We start from the raw sequence: 19017 nt of genomic DNA, 5'->3' as shown, positions 1-19017 counted from the left end.
ATTGGCTGAGCAACCTGTCACTTCAAAGACTGCTGTAGAAGCTTCAAGTAAGTAGGAACATTGGGGATTGTGAACAGGTATGTATAACTTTTATTTTATTTTTTTTTACTCATCATCAGCCGTCAGCCACGCATCGCTATTACGATTTTCGGGCAAGATCAAAAGACACGATTAGCCGTTGATTGTTGTCATTGGCTGATCCTTGTTACTATGTTACTATTTTACTAGATGATTGCTCCGTGTAATAGGGCCCTTAAGGCCGTATTCCACGGCTCGACTCTGAGTAGCAAACGAGCCCTGTCAGCGCTCGCTTGCTCCTCGTTCCCCGCTCGCTGCCGCCACTATTGCTATGGCGTGGCGGCAGCAAGCAGGTGAGTCCGGGGAGAGCCGCAGGGAGCTGCGGGGGGGCTGCCCGGGTGATTGCTGATCGTCCGGGCACCCCATAGGATATAGCGGCGGTCTGCTACCACCGCACCTATCACAAGGAGCAGCGGCAGCAGACCGCTGCCATATAAGTCATTTGTCTTTCAACATGTTGATTGACAAACGACTTCAACAATCAGCCGACATGAATGATGTCGGCTAATCGTTGCCTCCATTTCCACAGGACAATTATCGGCCGTAATCGTTCCATGGAATAGGGCCTTTAGTGATACTGAGCTTCCCCTATTGTTTATTCTTAGGGTCCATTTACACAGACAGATTATCTGCCAAAGATTTGAAGCCAAAGCCAGGAACAGACTATAAACAGAGATCAGGTCATAAAGAAAAGCCAGAGATTTCTCCTGTTTTCAAATCCATTCCTGGCTTTGGCTTCAAATCTTTGTCAGTCCCTTTCGATTTTGTAGACTGTCTCACTGGCCAGTGCAGTATTTTAGAGACCTGGGCATGTAGCAGGTAACACATTGGCAACAACTAAAACCTGAAAGAGATGTAGTTATTCCTTTAAATTTCACTTCTGTCTAGAATAGGTGGTGTTAAGCCACAAGTGTTACAACTAAAAGTCCAAATCAAATAAATTCTGAATGTATCATTAATTTTACAGTAAATCTTAAAATGACAAGCTGAGAATTTGAGTGTGAACAATTCCCGGTAGCAATGATATTGTGCTAGTACAATGTGCCGTGGTGTCAAGTGTGTGTTATATGATTCTGACTCCAGGGCCAAGTGCCAGTGATATGTTTTTATGGCTCTGATTCAACAGATAGTAATAGATTCTATTGACTTTAAAGAGGTTGTACAGCAAAAATCTTTTTCTGGTTTCAGAAAGTTATATAGATTTGTAATTTACTTCTATTTAAAAAAAAACTCAAGTCTTCCCATACTTATCAGCTGCTGGATGTCCTGCAGGAAATATTTTCAGTTCAGTCTGACACAGTGCTCTCTGCTGCCACCTCTGTCCAAAACAGGAACTGTCCAGAGCAAGAGAGGTTTTCTAGTTGCTGCTTTGGACAGTTCCTGTCTTGAACAGAGATGTCAGCAGACAGCACTGTGTCAGATTGAAAAAAACAACATTTCCTGCAGGAAATTCAGCAGCTGATAAGTACTGGAAGACTTGAGATTTTTAAATAGAAGTAAATTACAAATCTATAAAAGATTTTTGCTGGATGACCCCCTTTAAAGCAATGGCCTCACTAGAAGCAACTCTTTAATATTTAGAAGTGTTTTGTTGTCTTTGGCAGGGGAAGCAATGACCAGCCAGACATTTCCTTATGCATGATAAGGCCATGTTCACACAACTTAAGTTCCATACTAATCATGGCTGTTGTTGCAACGGCCGTGATTGGTACGGAACCTACGTTGTGCTGCAGGCCACGGGAATCCCGGCCGGAGTATACACAGGGTATACACTCCGACCGGGATCCCTAGCGGCACCGTAGAAAACAGACATGTCAATAAATAGCAGCCGCAGAAAACCCTGTCAGTGCACACTATGGAGCAGGCTCCATAGTGTGCAGCGGGGAGTTCTGCTGTGGGCGCGCATGGATGTGCCCGCATCAGAACTCAGCGGCGATAAAGATCATCCGGCCGGTACTGCAGTACCGGTCGAGATGATCTTTTCTGAGACTGGCCATTTAATACTACGTGTGAACATAGCCTAAATGTCATATTCAATGGTGGCCATTGACGTAATGCAACACTACAGCAAGTAGTTGAGTAGAGTCAGGAGTTGTCCTAATGGGACTGAGCTATTCTGCATGCAAGAAACAAGAAACTCCAGTAAAGATCAGCAGTTTATTACAAAGGGAATAGACGCAAAACTAGACAAAATTGCAGGTTAATTCAGGGCGAGCCATGCCAAAACCTTTATAATGGCAGCTGAAGAGTTCCTAATCTTCTGGGATAAGGCTTTGTCTTTCTAATTTTTTTTTCCTCACTGAAGGGTCTAAACAATCATTCTCCCAGATTGTTTAACAGATTCCGGCAGTGTCACATAGGATGTAATCATGTGCCGGGAGACATGTGCAGGTCTCATTAGAGCTCCATTGTGTGCTGATCATTCTCTAGTGACTGGAGTAGCATCTTCACCGTGATGAGAGCAACTCTAATACCTCAGTAATAGACTGCATTAAGTCTGGCACTATTAAGTCCAAGATATAAAAGCCTCTACAGCATTGCAAGTGATCGGGTAAGTCTACAGGTTAATTGAACTTTTTATCCTGACTCAGCGAAATCAGAAATAGAAAAAACTTTGCTTGAACGTAATCAAAAATTCTTTCCAAAGCCATAGATTATAAAAGTAATTTTATATCTGGTAAATATCATGCAAATCTGTATATAATAAAAGCAGGTGATATACTGTAAGGAAAATAATAGGAATTAAACTTGTTTTCAGGCAATGCTCCATAAAGAAAATAAAATTAGTTCTTGATTTCATACTTTCTTTAAAGAAAAAAAAAAAAGTTTGTATACTTTTTTCACCATAAAGCATCCCCTCTAAAAAAAATCTCAAAACACCAATTTATCTCAATCAATAACCCCTAAGCGGCATTATTTTGAGATTTGTATTAAAATATATTAAACTCTCAAAAGTATTTGAATAAAAAAAAAAATCAACAATAGTTGAATAATAGTGAATAAAAGATACTTTATAATATATCTTATCAGACAAAAATGCTTCACCATAGAAAATATACTCCCCTCACTAAATAAATAAATAAATAAATAAATAAATAAATGTTTTGTTTGATAATGATGGCTGTTATAATGATCAAGATCATTAGTTAGGGCTGGCTTTTTAAAATAGCTATTATTTTAAAAACAACAGCCATTATTTTATCTGAAAAGTAGTTGTGAGAACATATTCTTAGACTGCATATATTTGCCATATATAAGATATATGATGACCAGATATGGTGCCAATCCTCATGTATACACACACAGGACAGATTATCCTGAAAAGTCACCTGAAACATGTATTTTATTAGTTTAGACAATTCTGCTTGCAGTGATACCAAATATGATTATTTTTGTTTACATTATTTTATTTGAAAAAGGGGAGTATTATGAATTTTTAGGGGAGTTTTTTTTAAATGACATTTTTTAAGGCTGTCAAGGGTACTTCTATAAGTAATCCTTCGATTGCTTATTTAGTTCAATGCATTACTATTGTAACTGAAAGAATTGGTTTTTTTTGTGATCTGCTAGTACAACTTGCCTATGGCAGACAGTATAAGCAGATCAGTCATGGCATCCACAGAAGCCTCCATAGGGCCTCATGTTATTGTGATGATGTACTGGCTCCCCAATACATTTTTCTTTTAAAAACTATTTAAAAAAAAAATCCAATAAAAAAGGCAAAAAAATTAAATGGAGAGCACAGTGTCTCGAAGCAGTGAAAACAACCAGCCAAGAGAAACATTAAGGTACATAAAAGAATCAAGCACTTACGTGACACAATTGGACGAGGACGCATGGAATGGGCGGGGCTTAGTAACAAAGGCAAGCCGCTGATTGGCCGGAGAAAGACAGGCGATGGGATGGAGAGCTAAAGGCGGGATTGGCCCTGAGAGAAGAAGTACAGTATGGACAGACAGACAGTACAATAATACAGATAGAGGGGGCGCAACATGTAGTGGATTCCCATAGCTCTTGGTCTGAACAGTTTAGTTAAGACACGTAACATTTATGACCGTCATAAAGGAGTATAAAAAGTATCTTTTAAAATAAGCTTTAATATTATAATAAAAATAGTAGGTAAGTATACAGACATAGAGCTAAAGGAGGTCCCAGACACAGATAACACAACCCCATATTCCACCAACCTCTCACCCACAGCAAGAACAAAGGAAAAGGGCAAACACATCTGAGAAGAACATGGAAATTCTGGACTTTCCAGTTGGTAATCTACAATTCCCAGCATGCCTTAACATACTGGGAACTGTATATACAAAGCAACTGAAGAGGCACAGGATACCATACCTAGTGCAGAAAAGGACACTTACTGGGCACTCTGTTGATGGCCTTTAGAGGTCTGAGGACCCGCACAGTACGAATAGCAGATAAATTAATATTCTGGAGATCCAAGGAGTACTCCACCATCCTGCAAGTGATAGAGAACATACATACAGGTGAATATAGTAACTCCAAAGTACACCTTGTGAAACACTTGTAAGTATTTTTGTTTTGAGAGTAGCATATATTTTAGAATCGTCCAACCCCTCCAAGGGAACCAGTCATGTCCCCATAGGCCGAGAAACTCTGCCTAGTATCTTGCAACTTTCAAAAACAGCATTCAGACTCTGTGCCCATACTTATTTGTAGGCCTTAGAGGACATGACTGGCTCCCTTTAACAATGCAGAACACGCACCATCTAAGAGCTATAACTTTTTTTTTTATTATTCCATAAATAAATCCATATAAGGGTTTGTTTTTTGCTGGCAGTTCCCAGTAGTTGAACCTTCCACCAACCAGCTATTTGTCCACTATCTTGTAGATTGGGGAAACTTTGCAAGTTTGGAATAGTTTAAAAAATTTCCTTATTTATATAACGTCATATAGCTTGTCATGACTCAAATCAGTTCCTGTCCCCATTGGGGCTCATAATCTAAATTCCAAATTCACCTATCTGTATGTTTTGGCATATGGGAGGAAATTAGAGTATGCAGAAACTCCTTGCAGATGTTCTGCTTGGTGGGATGTGAACCCCGGACCCTGAAATGCTTCCTGAATTGTCCGTTCAGCCCTCTAATTCGATATTTGTTGGCTGCTAATCTCTTATAACAGGGGCAGAAGTCCGCCCGATGAATGACGGTTATTTAACCACTTAGGAACAGATGGGATCAGTTGGCAAACTGGTTTATAATGCAGCCTCATCGGCTTTATTATACATCACATCACCACCATCTACCATCTCAATAACCACCCCGGAATCGGAGGGTTGACCCTTTAAAAGAAATGCTCCATTTGGAGAGACAACAAATAGAAGCTTTTATAACTCCCTTTAAATAAACACATAGATACCTGAATCCATGAATACAATAGATCAGACAGTATAAAGTGGACAGGCTGATCTATATCTGTCATCTGCAGTCTGTACATCCATAACCTCCCCGGTGTAGTTTGTTCTTTGCTTTGTATCACATCCTATTATTCAAAATGTCCAACTTCAGCCCATAGAAAAAGAACCTTGACATCAGAATCCTGTCCAAACCTGATTGTAGACCCTTTATAAATTGTACCTTTTCATATTGGAGTGTTCTGTTATTTGTACCATTTATTGTGTCGGTGGTGATGTCTCCAGACAAGTCATTGGACAAATTGGTAGGATAGTTTTTCTCTCTCCTAACAAATGGCCACTTTCCGTCACAACAGTAGTCAAGATGGATCTAACATTTGAGTGGCTTTGATTTATCACTAGTTATATAAAATAGAACAATCCAAAAAATTGAAAAACAAAAACCTGAATGTCAGAATTTAGTATTTTTTTGCATACTGTACACTAATAAACATGCTTAACAACCTTTTGTAATTGGAATGGCAAGATATTGTTTTAGGGTCTATCCATACATACAGACTCGCAGCATAAATCTCGCTGCGAGTCTGGCAGGTCCTGGCAGTTCCCTGTCACTACATACTCGCAGCTGTCTGAATTCTGCTGCGCCCTTAACCACTTCGGCTCCCGCTCCGCAGCGTGTATACATTACCTCTACTTGCTGCACGGGGTCCCAGCGTACTGCTCTCCTGCCCAGCCAATCAGTGGCTGTGGCTGAGCAACACACTGATTGGCTGTGAGGGAGAGCAGTACGCCGGGACCCCGTGCAGCAAGGAGAGGTAATGTATACATGCTGCGGAGCGGGAGCCGAGCCGGAGCCGAAGGGGTTAAGGGGGCGGCAGAATTACATACTCGTAGCGGTCTTTCAGACAGCTGCGATTATGTAGTGACAGGGAACTGCCAGGACTTACCAGACTCACAGTGAGATTTATCCTGCGAGTCTGTACGTGTGAACGCACCATTACTGTATTTAATTTTTTTTTTATTTATTCTTTTTGTTTGTTACTACAATGGATTTGTGATCACGTACCAAGAGCTGATAGGCTTCCTTGTACCTTATGTCATTCATAAAGCTAAACAATTATTAAAGGGGTTCTGCAGCCTTGTAAAATTTATGACCACTGATCAGCTGTTTGAAGGAGCCACAGCTTCTTTGATTTTTACTGGTGCTTGAATCATTGTATCACTAGAAGTGGATGTGCGGGGCACTGCAGCATCATATCATTTAAAGAGGACCTGTCACCCCCCGTGCCGGGGGTGACAGGCTCCCAACCCCCTCGTTAGAGCCCCCTATACTCACGTGATCCCGCCGGGTCCCGCTTCCTGAGCCGGTCGGGTCACGGAGATATCAGTGCCCGAAGCCCGGCGCGCGCGCTGACAGGAGAGTCCGATGCCCATAGAGAATGAAGGTGCATCGGACTCCCCATTCATTCTCTATGGACATCTGACTCTGCTGTCAGCGCGCGCGCCGGGCTTCGGGCGCTGATATCTCTGTGACCAGACCGGCTCAGGAAGCGGGACCCGGCGGGATCACGTGAGTATAGGGGGCTCTAACGGGGGGTCGGGGGCCTGTCACCCCGGCACGGGGGGTGACAGATCTACTTTAAAGAGAAAGTACCATCAGTAAGTTCTGCACATGGATAGAATGGTGCCGGCGTGGGGAAGCCGTGGACCTTTTTTGAACAGCGGCCCAGTTCCTGTGTACGGCACCATTCTATTCCCAGGCCTCGCCCATTGGTGAAGCAATGGAGGCGGGCCGGTCCACCGCCAGTGGCAGGATACCCCCACCCCTCTATGACGCGGCTCCATTAGAATTAAGGGTTTCCTCCCACTGGGGGCGGGTCCGCCCACCTCCAGTGCTTTACCAATGGCCGGCGCTCGGGAATAGAATGGTGCCATATATGGGAAACGGGCCGTAGTTCAAAAAAAGGACCACGGACGTTTTATTTATGTGCAAAACTTAAAGCGAATGTACCTGATAGTACATTCACTTTAAACAAGAGTGGATTATAATGTGGATGGTTTGGACAGCCGCCAGGGGCCCTAGGCTTCTGGGAGAGCATGCTATTCAAACCATCCTCATCATACTAACTATTACATTTAACTCAGCACATCATTTAGGGGCCCCTGAGTAATGTGCTGCAATGCAGTGCCATCCTGGGACCCCTGTGAGCCTTTGGCTGTCCAGTTATGTTAGGAATTGTAGTTTTTGCAACAGCTGGAGGGCTGAAGGTTACACGAAAAGAAGAATGTCCAGCTCCGATATCCATGCCCTTGTAGTACTTTATTGAGGTTAAAAACGACACTTCATAGCCCAAAGTGTTGGTTTTAACCTCAATAAAGTACTACAGGGGCATGAATATCAGAGCTGGACATTCTTCTTTTCGTGTATCCTGAATGGCTGCCAGACAGCAGTCCTGTGCCCCATCCAGAGTCCCGTGGGAGACCGGTGAGCGGTGTGTCTGTGCATTGATGGCCGAAGGTTCCCCATGCCCGGGATATGGCCATGGAATAATGGCATTTATCTGAATAACAGACAGTAGAAAGTACTGTGCCCGAAAAATAAATCTAACAACAATTTAACATCTTAGCTGGCATATAGGCCAATATATCAAAGCGTACGGCATGCGCCACAGCAGTTAGATGTCAGCAGTAAAATCCTTCTGAGCATATAGAAAATCTGAGTATGCATATTTCACAAGATATCGTGTATGTGTCTGACAAAAAGTAATTACATGACACTGGAGGAAAAGGGGAGAATCCAGCTGCAGGTATATAGCTATCGGTAAGCACATTCTCTATGACTTCCCTTCATTAGTGCGCAGAACATCAATAGAGATAAGCAGGCGTCCCACATCTTCTGCCGACGCAAATTAATTTAAGCCATTGGAGCAATAGCACCCAGTCCTACAATTGGATTACTGTTTTTAAAACAGGAAAAAAAAATTGCCTGGGAAATGTATTTCCTTATCAAAGATGTCATTCTATTGCTTTACTGCAATACATTATATGACAAATGGCATTATGTCCGAAAATAGGAACTGAAGGCAGCCGGGGCTGTGAATTAGCAAGATGTGACCATAGAACAAACCCAAAAAGCCGCACAATAGCAGGTGGTGCCAGGTAATCAGATGGTGAAGAATGGCATGCGCTGGGCATTCAATGCTTCACAATGGGCATGGTTAAATAGCTGTAGATTAAAACATGAATGTTCTTTTTTTTTTTTTGGATAAGGGGCAACCTGCCATTTGCAAACCTCCTCACATTTCGAGGGACAAGTACACAAAGGGAGTAACTACAGTGAGACTGTAAAACGCTGCCATGGTCGGAATCATTTCCAATGCGGCTGTAATTGAATGCTGTTGTTATATGACGCCTTCCGTCACATGTCTCACCGTACTGAAAGGTAGGTTTAAAGTTAGGCCAAGAAAACCAAAGGAGTCTTTAGGGAAAAGCTTAACAAAGTGGCAGTATGATTCCTTATATCTTTCCTACATAATGGGTTGCTTTGATTCTTTTAATGTATTCCGGTTTATGTATGGTTATTTTTACTTGGGCTTTGTGTCCTCTAACGTCTGTACTCGTTCACTTCTGTAATCCGGTGCTACGTGGCCATTTATGATAAAAAAAGAAGGGCAGAACAGACGCTTTGAAGGTGAAAGGGGTAAATGACTAATGGTGGTTTCTAATCAAGGACACTGCGATATTCTCCAGGGCCGGCTACATTCTAAGGTTACGAGACGACATGCACTGAACACAAATGCCAAGGCTACATGCAACTCTTCGGGACTAATAGGAAATGCACGTACTGTATAGAAAACACTGTGGTTAATGTATAGATTGGTCTTAAAAAAATTTCTCTGAGCACAGCCAGGTTAATGTCAAAGTGAGCTCAACATCTCCAGCAAGAATTAAAGGTATGAGTGTAATTACCAGAATAGCGAATAATGCAGCTGCCATAGGACCAAAAGCTAGAAGGGCCAATACCAGGTGAAAGGAGGTACAATTAGTGATGACTATAAACAATGAAAAGGATTTAAAGGAGAAGTCCAGCGAAAATTTTTTTTAAATATTGTATTGCCCCCCAAAAGTTATACAAATTACCAATATACACTTAGTATGGGAAATACTTATAAAGTGTTTTTTTTCCCTGCACTTACTACTGCCTCAGGGCTTCACTTCCTGGATAAAATGGTGATTTCACTTCCTGGATAACATGGAGATGTCACTTCCTGGATAACATGGTGATGTCACGACCCGACTCCCAGAGCTGTGCGGGCTGTGGCTGCTGGAGAGGATGATGGCAGGAGGGATGCTCAGTTTCCCTCCAGTGCCCTGTGTCCCTCAGTGTCCCCCTACCATAATCCTCACCAGCAGCCACAGCCCGCATAGCGCTGGGAGTCGGGTCGTGACATCACCATTTCATCCAGGAAGTGAAGCCTTGAGGCAGTAGTAAGTGCAGGGAAAAAAGCACTTTATAAGCATTTCCTGTAATAAGTGTATATTGGTGATTTGTATAACTTTTGGGGGTCAATACAATACTTCAATAAAACTGACTTCTCCTGATACCCCTGTAATATACCTGTGCTGTGACATCACTATGTGCTATATACCCTTACTGTGACATCACTGTGTGCTGTATACCTGTAATGTGACATCACTATGTGCTATATACCCTTACTGCGACATCACTGTGTGCATCATACCTTTATTGTGACATTACTATGTGCAATATACCTTTATTGTGACATTGATGTGTGCAATATACCTTTACTGTACCTGTCTGCACACCGTGACTTTTTATGGTTTTGATTCAATAAAAATTGAAATTGAAGAGTCACCTATCTACCTCTGAATGGTAACCTTTCTACCCCCAGGAGGTTATCCATTAACCTCTGAAGGGTCACCTATCTAACCCCAGAAGGTTACCTATCTACCTCTGAAGAGTCGCCTATCTAATTCCAAAGGCTCACCTATCTACATCCAGAGGGTCATCCATCTACTGTCAGAGGTTAACTTATCTACATCCAGAGGGTCACCCATCTACTCTCAGAGGCTGACCTATCTACAACCAGAGGGTCACCCATCAGCTGCCAGAAAGTCACCCATGTACCTCCATAGGGTAACCCATCTACCTCCATGGGGTGACCTATTTATTCCTGAGGGTCACCTATCTACCTACTGGAAATAATTATAATGAGCTGGGGTAAGGGTGCGGTGCCATTTGATTTATCTGCCTAGTGCTCCAAAACACCTTGGGGTAGATTTATCAAACTGGTGTAAAATAGAATTGGCTCAGTTGCCCCTAGCAACCAATCAGATTCCACCTTTCATTTTTTCAAAGAATCTGTGAGGAACGAAAAGTGGAATCTGACTGGTTGCTAGGGGCAACTGAGCCAGCTCTTCTTTACACCAGTTTGATATATCTCCCCCCTTTGCCTCAGCCCTAACCCAAACAAGAAAATATTTATCCGTCAAGGCTGTTGGGGCAGGAAGAAGTCTCCGCAGACTGTCCTGAGGACTAGTGATTCAGGCAGCATGAATGTGAATAAAAATTCTGCTAAAATTGTGCCTATAGTGATCTGTGAGTACTAGGCCCTATCTTTACATTGCTGGTACAGTCATTTATACCCATGTGGGACAAACCATATATTAATTTTTTAAAACCAGAATAGAATTACAATGACAGAAAAAAAAGTTTATGCTGCTAAAGTGGTGCAGACAGTTTATTAAATAAGAGAAGACATCGCCGTGTGAACGATGCTCTATATACACGGCTTAAAATTGGGACTGCTCCTTTAATAAGAATTCCCTTCAGAGGCTCCGGCAGAGAGCACAGTGTTTCTTTTCACCTTTATAAAGGATGGTAATACATTTTTAAAATGCCTCTGACACTTCTCACAGGCTGCATGATAAATCGGTGGCGTTTTTGTATCACACATAGGGTGTCCTCAAGGGCTCGAGAGAAACTTAGTCTGCAATTACCGCCCAGGATGTTCCAAGTGTCTTGTTTCATTCTTCAAGCTGGCTGTATATTGGAGCGCGGTAGTGAAGCATACCTGGGAAGTCAGGCAGAAGCAGGTAGCGCTGATAACTGACCTAAGCAGACAGCTCATTACATCTGGATGAGAGCGGCTCCAGCAGGCAGAAGCCCTCTGACACAGCTCCCAGCAACCTAGCAGCTACTCTCCACAATTTACACTCCCATAACTCGCCGCAATACAAAATCACTCTATGCTATCTTCTTCCAATAGACAGAAAGCAACAACAGAGACTACTGCACAACTATATTTACTGGGGACTGTAGATTCAGCTGAGGGAATAGTGATCCTATTGTTCTCGGCTGGTTTAGATTAATCCACTTGGAGAGGATGTATAGAATCAAAGCATCTTAGGAGGCACTCGGCTACATAAGAGGAAGAAACTGGGATTTCTGCAGTCATCTCTGGAAGAAGAGCATAATGTTTACTCTCATATGGGTCCCTGTCATGTTGCATATATATATAACACATGGGGTGTAATGATAGGCATTGTTATGTGCTGTAAGCATAATCTCTTAAAGGGGCACGACGGCGGAAATCTTTTTATTTCAAATCAACTGGTTTCATAAAGTTATATAGATTTGTAATTTGCTTCTATTTAAAAATCTCCAGTCTTTCAGTACTTATCAGCTGGTGTATGTCCTGCAGGAAGTTGTGTATATTCTCTAGTGCTCTGCAGCTATCTCTGTTCCTGTCAGGAACTGTTCAGAGCAGAAGAAGTTTTCCATGGGGATTTGCTACTGCTCTGGACAGTTCCTGACATGAACAGAGGTGCCAGCAGAGAGTTCTCTGTCAGACTGGAAAGTATACACAACTTCCTGCAGGACATACACCAGCTGTTAAAGGGGTACTCCAGCGGGGAGGCATTTTCTTCCTGGGACTGGGGGGGGGGGGGAGGTGGCTGAGGGAAACAACGTCCCCGGCCACTTCCTGGTGTCTGATGCGGGCCAGAGACGTGAACGTCTCAGGTCTGCACAGCCAGTCAATGATAGAGGCAGGATTCGTTTCAAGTCCGCTCAGATCCCGCCTCTGTCACTGACTGGCTGAGCGGACCTGAGACGTATGGTCAGACACCAGGAAGCGGCCGGGGACCGGAGCGCCGTGATGCAGGACCCGCCGCTGGAACCAGGGAGGTGAGTGGACGTCGTTTCCCTCAGCCACCTCATCCCCGGTCCCAGGAAAAAAATGTTCCCCCGCTGGAGTACCCCTTTAAGTATTGGAAGATTGAGATTTTTAAACAGATCATTTACAAGTCAATATACTGTAGCGATTTTATTTTTCCACCCACAGGGGTCAGCTCCGCACTCGCTTCATTGTGCAACTGGACTTTTTGGCGTACAATTATGCCATAGATCCTTAAGGTGTTAAAGAGTTTATCCAGCCTGTAACCAGTAGCGGATTATAATAGATCCGTTATGGGTGGTAGTCCGGGCCCTGAGCTCCTTAGGGGCCCATGGCCCCCCAAACAGACTTATGTTCAGTCATGATTTGCATAAAAATCGCTGCATTTTACTGCAATTTTGCACAAATCTGGGCAAAACTGCAGCCAGGAGACAATGCAGTAACATTAGAGAATATATTGAAGGACTTTATCATATGACAATGATGTCACCACAGGTCCTTTACAGGCTGCATTATGAAGGTTAGTGCCGCCATAGTTACAGTGGGTTGGGGGGGGGGGCTAAGCTTGGTGAACAGCCCAGGGCCCATAGTAAAGTTGATCCGCCCCTGCATGTAACAATCGATGGCCTTTCTTCTAGATACATTTTTACATTGGGAGTAGAAATAAACTGTTTGCTCATCTACACCCACTATCCCAGAATGAAGGTGCTTTATGCTTTCTAATTCAACCTACTGTAGCTCTCTGGAGTTAAGGGCGCTTATTAAATAAATAAATAAATAAATGAATTAATTAATTAAAAAAATAACATAAATAATAATAATAATAATATTTCAACCTAAAACTTCTCAGAGCTTAGGCCAGGTTTACTCCTGCCTTGGAGTCTCCATTGGGTGACTCCATCGCATATTCCAGTAAAATCCTAGACCTCATACCAGAAACGCTAGTAAAAGGGGTGTGAAGTATCACTGGTGTCTGGCATGTAATTTATGAAGTCACATAGCATTCTCAAGTAAGGATTGCTGATACAAGTTATTATTTGATTACTACAAAGTCAGGCGCCTTATATGGTTTAAAGGGAACTAGTGGATTATGAACAGTCCGCAGTACTATGTAGCTATTAGGCACAGTGTTCAGACTTGGTGCCCGTGAGTATTCTGCACTGCCACATTTTTAGAATAAACAACTTTAGGCTACTGTATGTTCCCACTACAGGATTTTGTCCAGAAAAGGCGTCCATCTATTACTAATTTTGATCACCTCCGTCTGTCATTATCAATAGACGGTAAATGTCGTCCCGTTCCTCTAGTGGGAACATATTCATAATCTACAGGTACATGGGAGCATTTAAAAACTTTAAGGGAGCTGATTGTTTTTCTTTAAAGGGGCTATTCAGTTCTACAAAAACATGGCCACTTTTCCCCCCTCTCTTGTCTCCAGATTGGGTGGGGTTTGGAACTCAGTTCCATTGAAGTAAATGGAGCTTAATTGCAAACCGCACCTTAATACGCACTATAACAATAATTGGTTCCGGGTTGACCATTGTAGGGTGAAAATATAGTATCTTGAGAACAAAAGTCTATGGAAAAGTGGTAATTGGGTCCGAAATGAGAAAGAAATGATGATTAAAAGTGGTAGTTTGCCAAAAATGTTTTTCTTTCAAATCAACTCGTGCCAGAAAGTGCCAGAGATATTTCTAGCACTGGTCAACCGCTTTAAGTGAGAAATTAAACCAAAAATTATATAGGGCACATTATTTATTATGCAATGATGAGGACGTATTTGCATAAAACTATAAATACATTTTTGTATTATTGTGCATTGCGTGAATATGCAAAGTGTGCTGGTGCTGTACCAAAGTCTGCATTTTCTAGGCACCTTCACATTACCATGAGTCACTGAGCAAAGTTGTTGCTGTTGCCGTAATGATAGCACAAGATGTAAGAGCAGAAGGTCTGTTTGCTAGTATTTGTGATGAGCTAGAGGTGGGAAGGAGGAGACTGGGGGGCCATCATCTTATTCAACTACTATTACTTACTCCATACATTTTTCATAACTATCCATTATGAGAAAGTATATCCTATAGAGGGACTAGCGTATAGGTCTCAAAGGGGGTAGCAGTAAACATTACTATCACTAAAATATACTGAATTCAATGAGCTGTTTCATACACCTTCCCTTGAAACCGTAATGTGTTAAGCACTGTATACCATACATAACAGAGGTGCTATCATGTTATGTAATTCATGGGTGTAATACATTAGAATTGTTTCTTTCGGGGCTTTTCAGTTGAGCAGCCCGTAATTGGCTATAATGGTTTTGATGCTGTAGAGAAATGAATTATATTGAAAAAGCTATTTCAGCCCAGGGGCGCCTGCCAGCGTTCCTAGCCAAGGTGGTGGAGGATGGCAGTTCAAGCCGGTACTCCAGATCAACATAGAGGGATGTTGTTGGGTCTGTAAAGACTGGATATAGGCAGAATTTATATAAAAAAATGTAAATAAAAAAATGAAAGAAATATATTTTTAGGAAAAGAAAATTTAAAAATACAGAATTTTAAATTATTTATAATTTTCTTTTTGTTAAAGGAGAAGTCCAGAGACTTAAAAAAAAATTCAAGCAGCAGGAACAGGGAAAACATAATAAGCTATCATACTTACCTCTCCCCATGATATGCATTGCTGGATTGCTGTTACGTGACCCCCACGGACTCTGGGCTTTACAGCCGATATCGTGGCCCATTTGATGGACTGCCTGCTCAGCGAGTCAGTGACTGGGGCGGGACACTTCTGCAGTCACTGATTGGCTAAGCAGGAAATCTAATGGGGTATTTTCCCCCGAGTCGTGACATCATCAGAACTTGGGGGAAAATACCTTCCAGTGGGGTCCCGGATGATGGTCACTTAGCTCTTCGAGGGCACAGGGAAAGGTAAGTAATGATTGATTGTCATAGTTCCCTCTGCCCCTGCCGGCTGACAATTTAAAAAAATCTCCTTTAAATTATAGGCATATGTATAAAAGTAGCTCTACTATAAACCTTATGCTTTTTATCTACTGTACATAATGCTTATTATCTTATTTATCTACACTTATCTACTAATGTCCTCTTCTTTCTTTAGGTCTCCACAATAAATAGGAATGTATAGTCAAGACGTACAGTATAACCTTATGAATCTGGATCCCAATGCAAATTATATATAGGTAGTGCTGAGCGGAATTGCTGAACTGTTCGGATTTGGCGATGTTCTCCGAACCAAAACGTTCACCATTTGACTTTCGGTGGCTGGAGAAGTTGTCACCCTAGGGCTGCCAGGAAAAAAATAAATAAAGCCAATGGCTTTAGGCATCTATTATTAGGTATTATTTAATGGGGTTGTCTAAGCTTAGAAAAACATGTCTGCTTTCTCCCAGAAACAGCTCCACTCTTGTCTCCAGTTTGGTGCAGCTTAGTCCCATTGAAGGAAAAGGAGCCCTAATTGCAAAACCCCACCCAAATTGGAGAAAAAAGTGGTGCTGTTTCTGGAAGAAAGAGGCCATGTTTTTCTAAGCCTGGATAACCCCTTTAAGCATACCTGTTATTTCAGTTCACTTTTCAATATAGGCTGTCCTGTGTGTATACATGAGGAGCAGCACTATATCTGGCCACCATATATCTTATGGTCGAAAGAGCCTAACATCTATGGTGTTTGCACACACAGAGGAGAATATCCTGTACTGTCTTTGTGTACAGCGGAAAAAGCAGCAGCAGCTTGAAATCCATTATAAAGCTGTGGTGAGCATTGTAAACTGTAGAGGTAGATATATTACTTACAGAGCTGTCTCTCTCTCTCTTTCTGCCTGTATACACTGGCACTCCCCCTTCCATCTCCCTTATACCCCTCTATAGATTTGCCTTGTTTGTATCTTGATTCCTGAGCTAGTTACAGGATGGTAGGGTGATGATTCTTCACAGTAAAAGACAGTCTAGTAGGATGGTGATAGACAGTAAGATGCTTGATACCAGTAGAAGGAAGATTTTTTTGTCTGATAAGATATATTATAAAGTTTCTTATATTCCCTTATACTATTCATCTATGTAAAATTTGTTGAAATGACAGTGCCTAATCTAAACAGGTGTTACCTATACTGACATTCCTGGTGTGGAACAGATTTAAAAGGGAAAAAAGAAAAGTAGCAGCTTCTCTTCTTTATATTTTATCTTTATACATTATACAGATCAGTGTTTGTTTACAGTATTGACCAGCCCATGTAATACTATCCTAAGAACACCTTAAGCTATGTTCACACAGCGTCAAAATGACGGTCATTTTATTAGACGGCCATCATTTATTTGCTGTTATTTTAAAACAAAGGCCGTTATTAGCATATTAATAAAAGAACAGCCATTATTTTTCGCCAAATGGCGGCGATCCAATAAAAATTGACCCTCTTTTGACTCTGGGTTAACATAGGATCTGGCTGTATTCACACATGTTAGAACTTTATTGCAGTACTGTCGTGACTGAGAAATAATGCAGTACCGTGATGAAGCTACAATGTGTGATTACAGCCTAAAAACACCTTCAGTTATTTAGTTGTCCAATTGGATCAAATGGATGGTGGTGACTGAACACAATCAGGCATGATTACAACAACCAGTCATGTAGAATCCAAACCTCACTTTATACTGAACTTTATCATGAGAGTGATGCTATCACCATTATTCCACAATCATAAGAAATTCCGGAGAATTTTTTTTTTTTAACTGTGTTAAATTGCTGAATGCCTGGAACGGCAGTAAATCTCTTTGGTATCAGCCTGCCTGATGAAGTTACTGCTCGAGCGCAACGACTCCAAGAAGTCACTAAATATCCTAAAAGAACATTTTTCTAAAAATTTTAGACTTTCTTAGCAGCAGGATAATTAGTAGAAAAGGTGATCCATAAAAAACATAAGCTAGGTCCTCATTATTGTCCATGGTTTTGCCACCTGGGACAGAAGGGTCTAGTGTTTGTATCCCCCCTCTATGGCCTTTCTATGATTCTGAGACCAATTACTAACCCATTCTTTTGCAAACAGTGCTGACTTAGAGGAGCCCTGCCCAAAAGTGATGAACCCAAAAAGGGCTTGACCCCCTTTCTCCAAACTACGTATAGCCTGGTCAGTCTGTAAACTCTCCCATGGCCATCACCTGAAATAGAGCACTAGATAGCTGTACAGTATAATGACTACCTGTGTTCCAGTGCCTGGCAGAGCAAGGTATTGCCCGCTTTAAGATTCCAGGAGGGGTATAGTTTCAAGCATCCTACAGCATAATGGAGAAGGAGATTAGCTCCAGAGCACACATGCCACAAGCAGAGGTCCCAGTCCTAATAGAACAGTCAGTCTGAGTACCATCATCAGCCAGAACACAGTCAGCCTTAGCACTATCAGTTTAGCCAAGCTTTGGCTGTCCAGGCATGATGGGAATTAAAGGGGTTGTCCAGCAAAAATCTTTTTCTTTAAAATAAACTGGTGTCAGAAAGATTTATAGATTTGTAATTTATTTCTATTTGAAAATCTCAGGTCTTCCCATACTTATTAGCTACTAAATGTCCTGCAGGAAATGTTTTATTTTCATTCTGACACATTGCTCTCTGCTGACATCTCTGGCTGCGACAGGAGCTGTCCAGAGCAGGAGAGGTTTTCTATGGGGATTCATAGAAAACCAAGACACAGTTCCTGTCTTGGCCAGAGATGTCAGCAGAGAGCAGCCAGAGATGTCAGACTGGAAATAAAACAACATCTCCTGCAGGACATTTAGTAGCTAATCAGTATGGAAAGACTTGAGATTTTAAATAGAAGTAAATTACAAATCTATATAATTTTCTGAAACCAGTAGATTTAAAAGAAAAAGATTTTTACTGGACAACCCCTTTAAAGTTTTGCAACAGCTCTAGGGCCGCGAGTTTGACACCTGTCTCATTCTAGTCTCTTTTCTGCACTTTGCATCATTGAAGCTACTATAGTGGGGGTAGGGAACCTTGGCTCTCCAGCTGTTGCAAAACTACAAGTCCTATCACGCCTTGACAGCAAAAGCTAAAACTTTGGTTGTCCGGGCATGATGGCAGATGTCGTTTTGCCACACCTGGAGAGCCACAGTTCCCTACCGTTGTACTATACTGACAAAACATTGCTGAGGACCATTGGGTACACCACTTTTCCCGGTGACATAAATTACCAGTCCCACCAAGCCCACAGCATAATGCTCATCATCCCCGTGGATGTACAATAATACAGGATTTTTGGTGAAGGAGGGGTTACTTCTTCATAGGACTGCATTTTGGAGCGTGCTCTTAGGCATTTTGTTGGCAGACAGCCTCGGCAATGATAGTGTGCGCTG

The 19017-nt window shown here is 42.0% G+C and overlaps 1 protein-coding gene across 1 annotated transcript in view; it reads right to left on the bottom strand.

Moving 5' to 3' along the window:
- Positions 1-19017, bottom strand: part of CACNA1I (calcium voltage-gated channel subunit alpha1 I) — a 495446-nt gene that overhangs the window by 200750 nt on the left and 275679 nt on the right. Inside the window, exon 5 of the mRNA XM_069968882.1 lies at positions 4446-4543. Coding sequence (XP_069824983.1) covers positions 4446-4543 — 98 coding nt within the window. The remainder of the gene's footprint in view (positions 1-4445; positions 4544-19017) is intronic.

The sequence above is a fragment of the Dendropsophus ebraccatus genome, chromosome 4, assembly GCF_027789765.1.
Source record: "Dendropsophus ebraccatus isolate aDenEbr1 chromosome 4, aDenEbr1.pat, whole genome shotgun sequence".
Lineage (NCBI taxonomy): Eukaryota > Metazoa > Chordata > Amphibia > Anura > Hylidae > Dendropsophus > Dendropsophus ebraccatus.
This window is presented reverse-complemented; position numbering and strand designations above follow the sequence as displayed.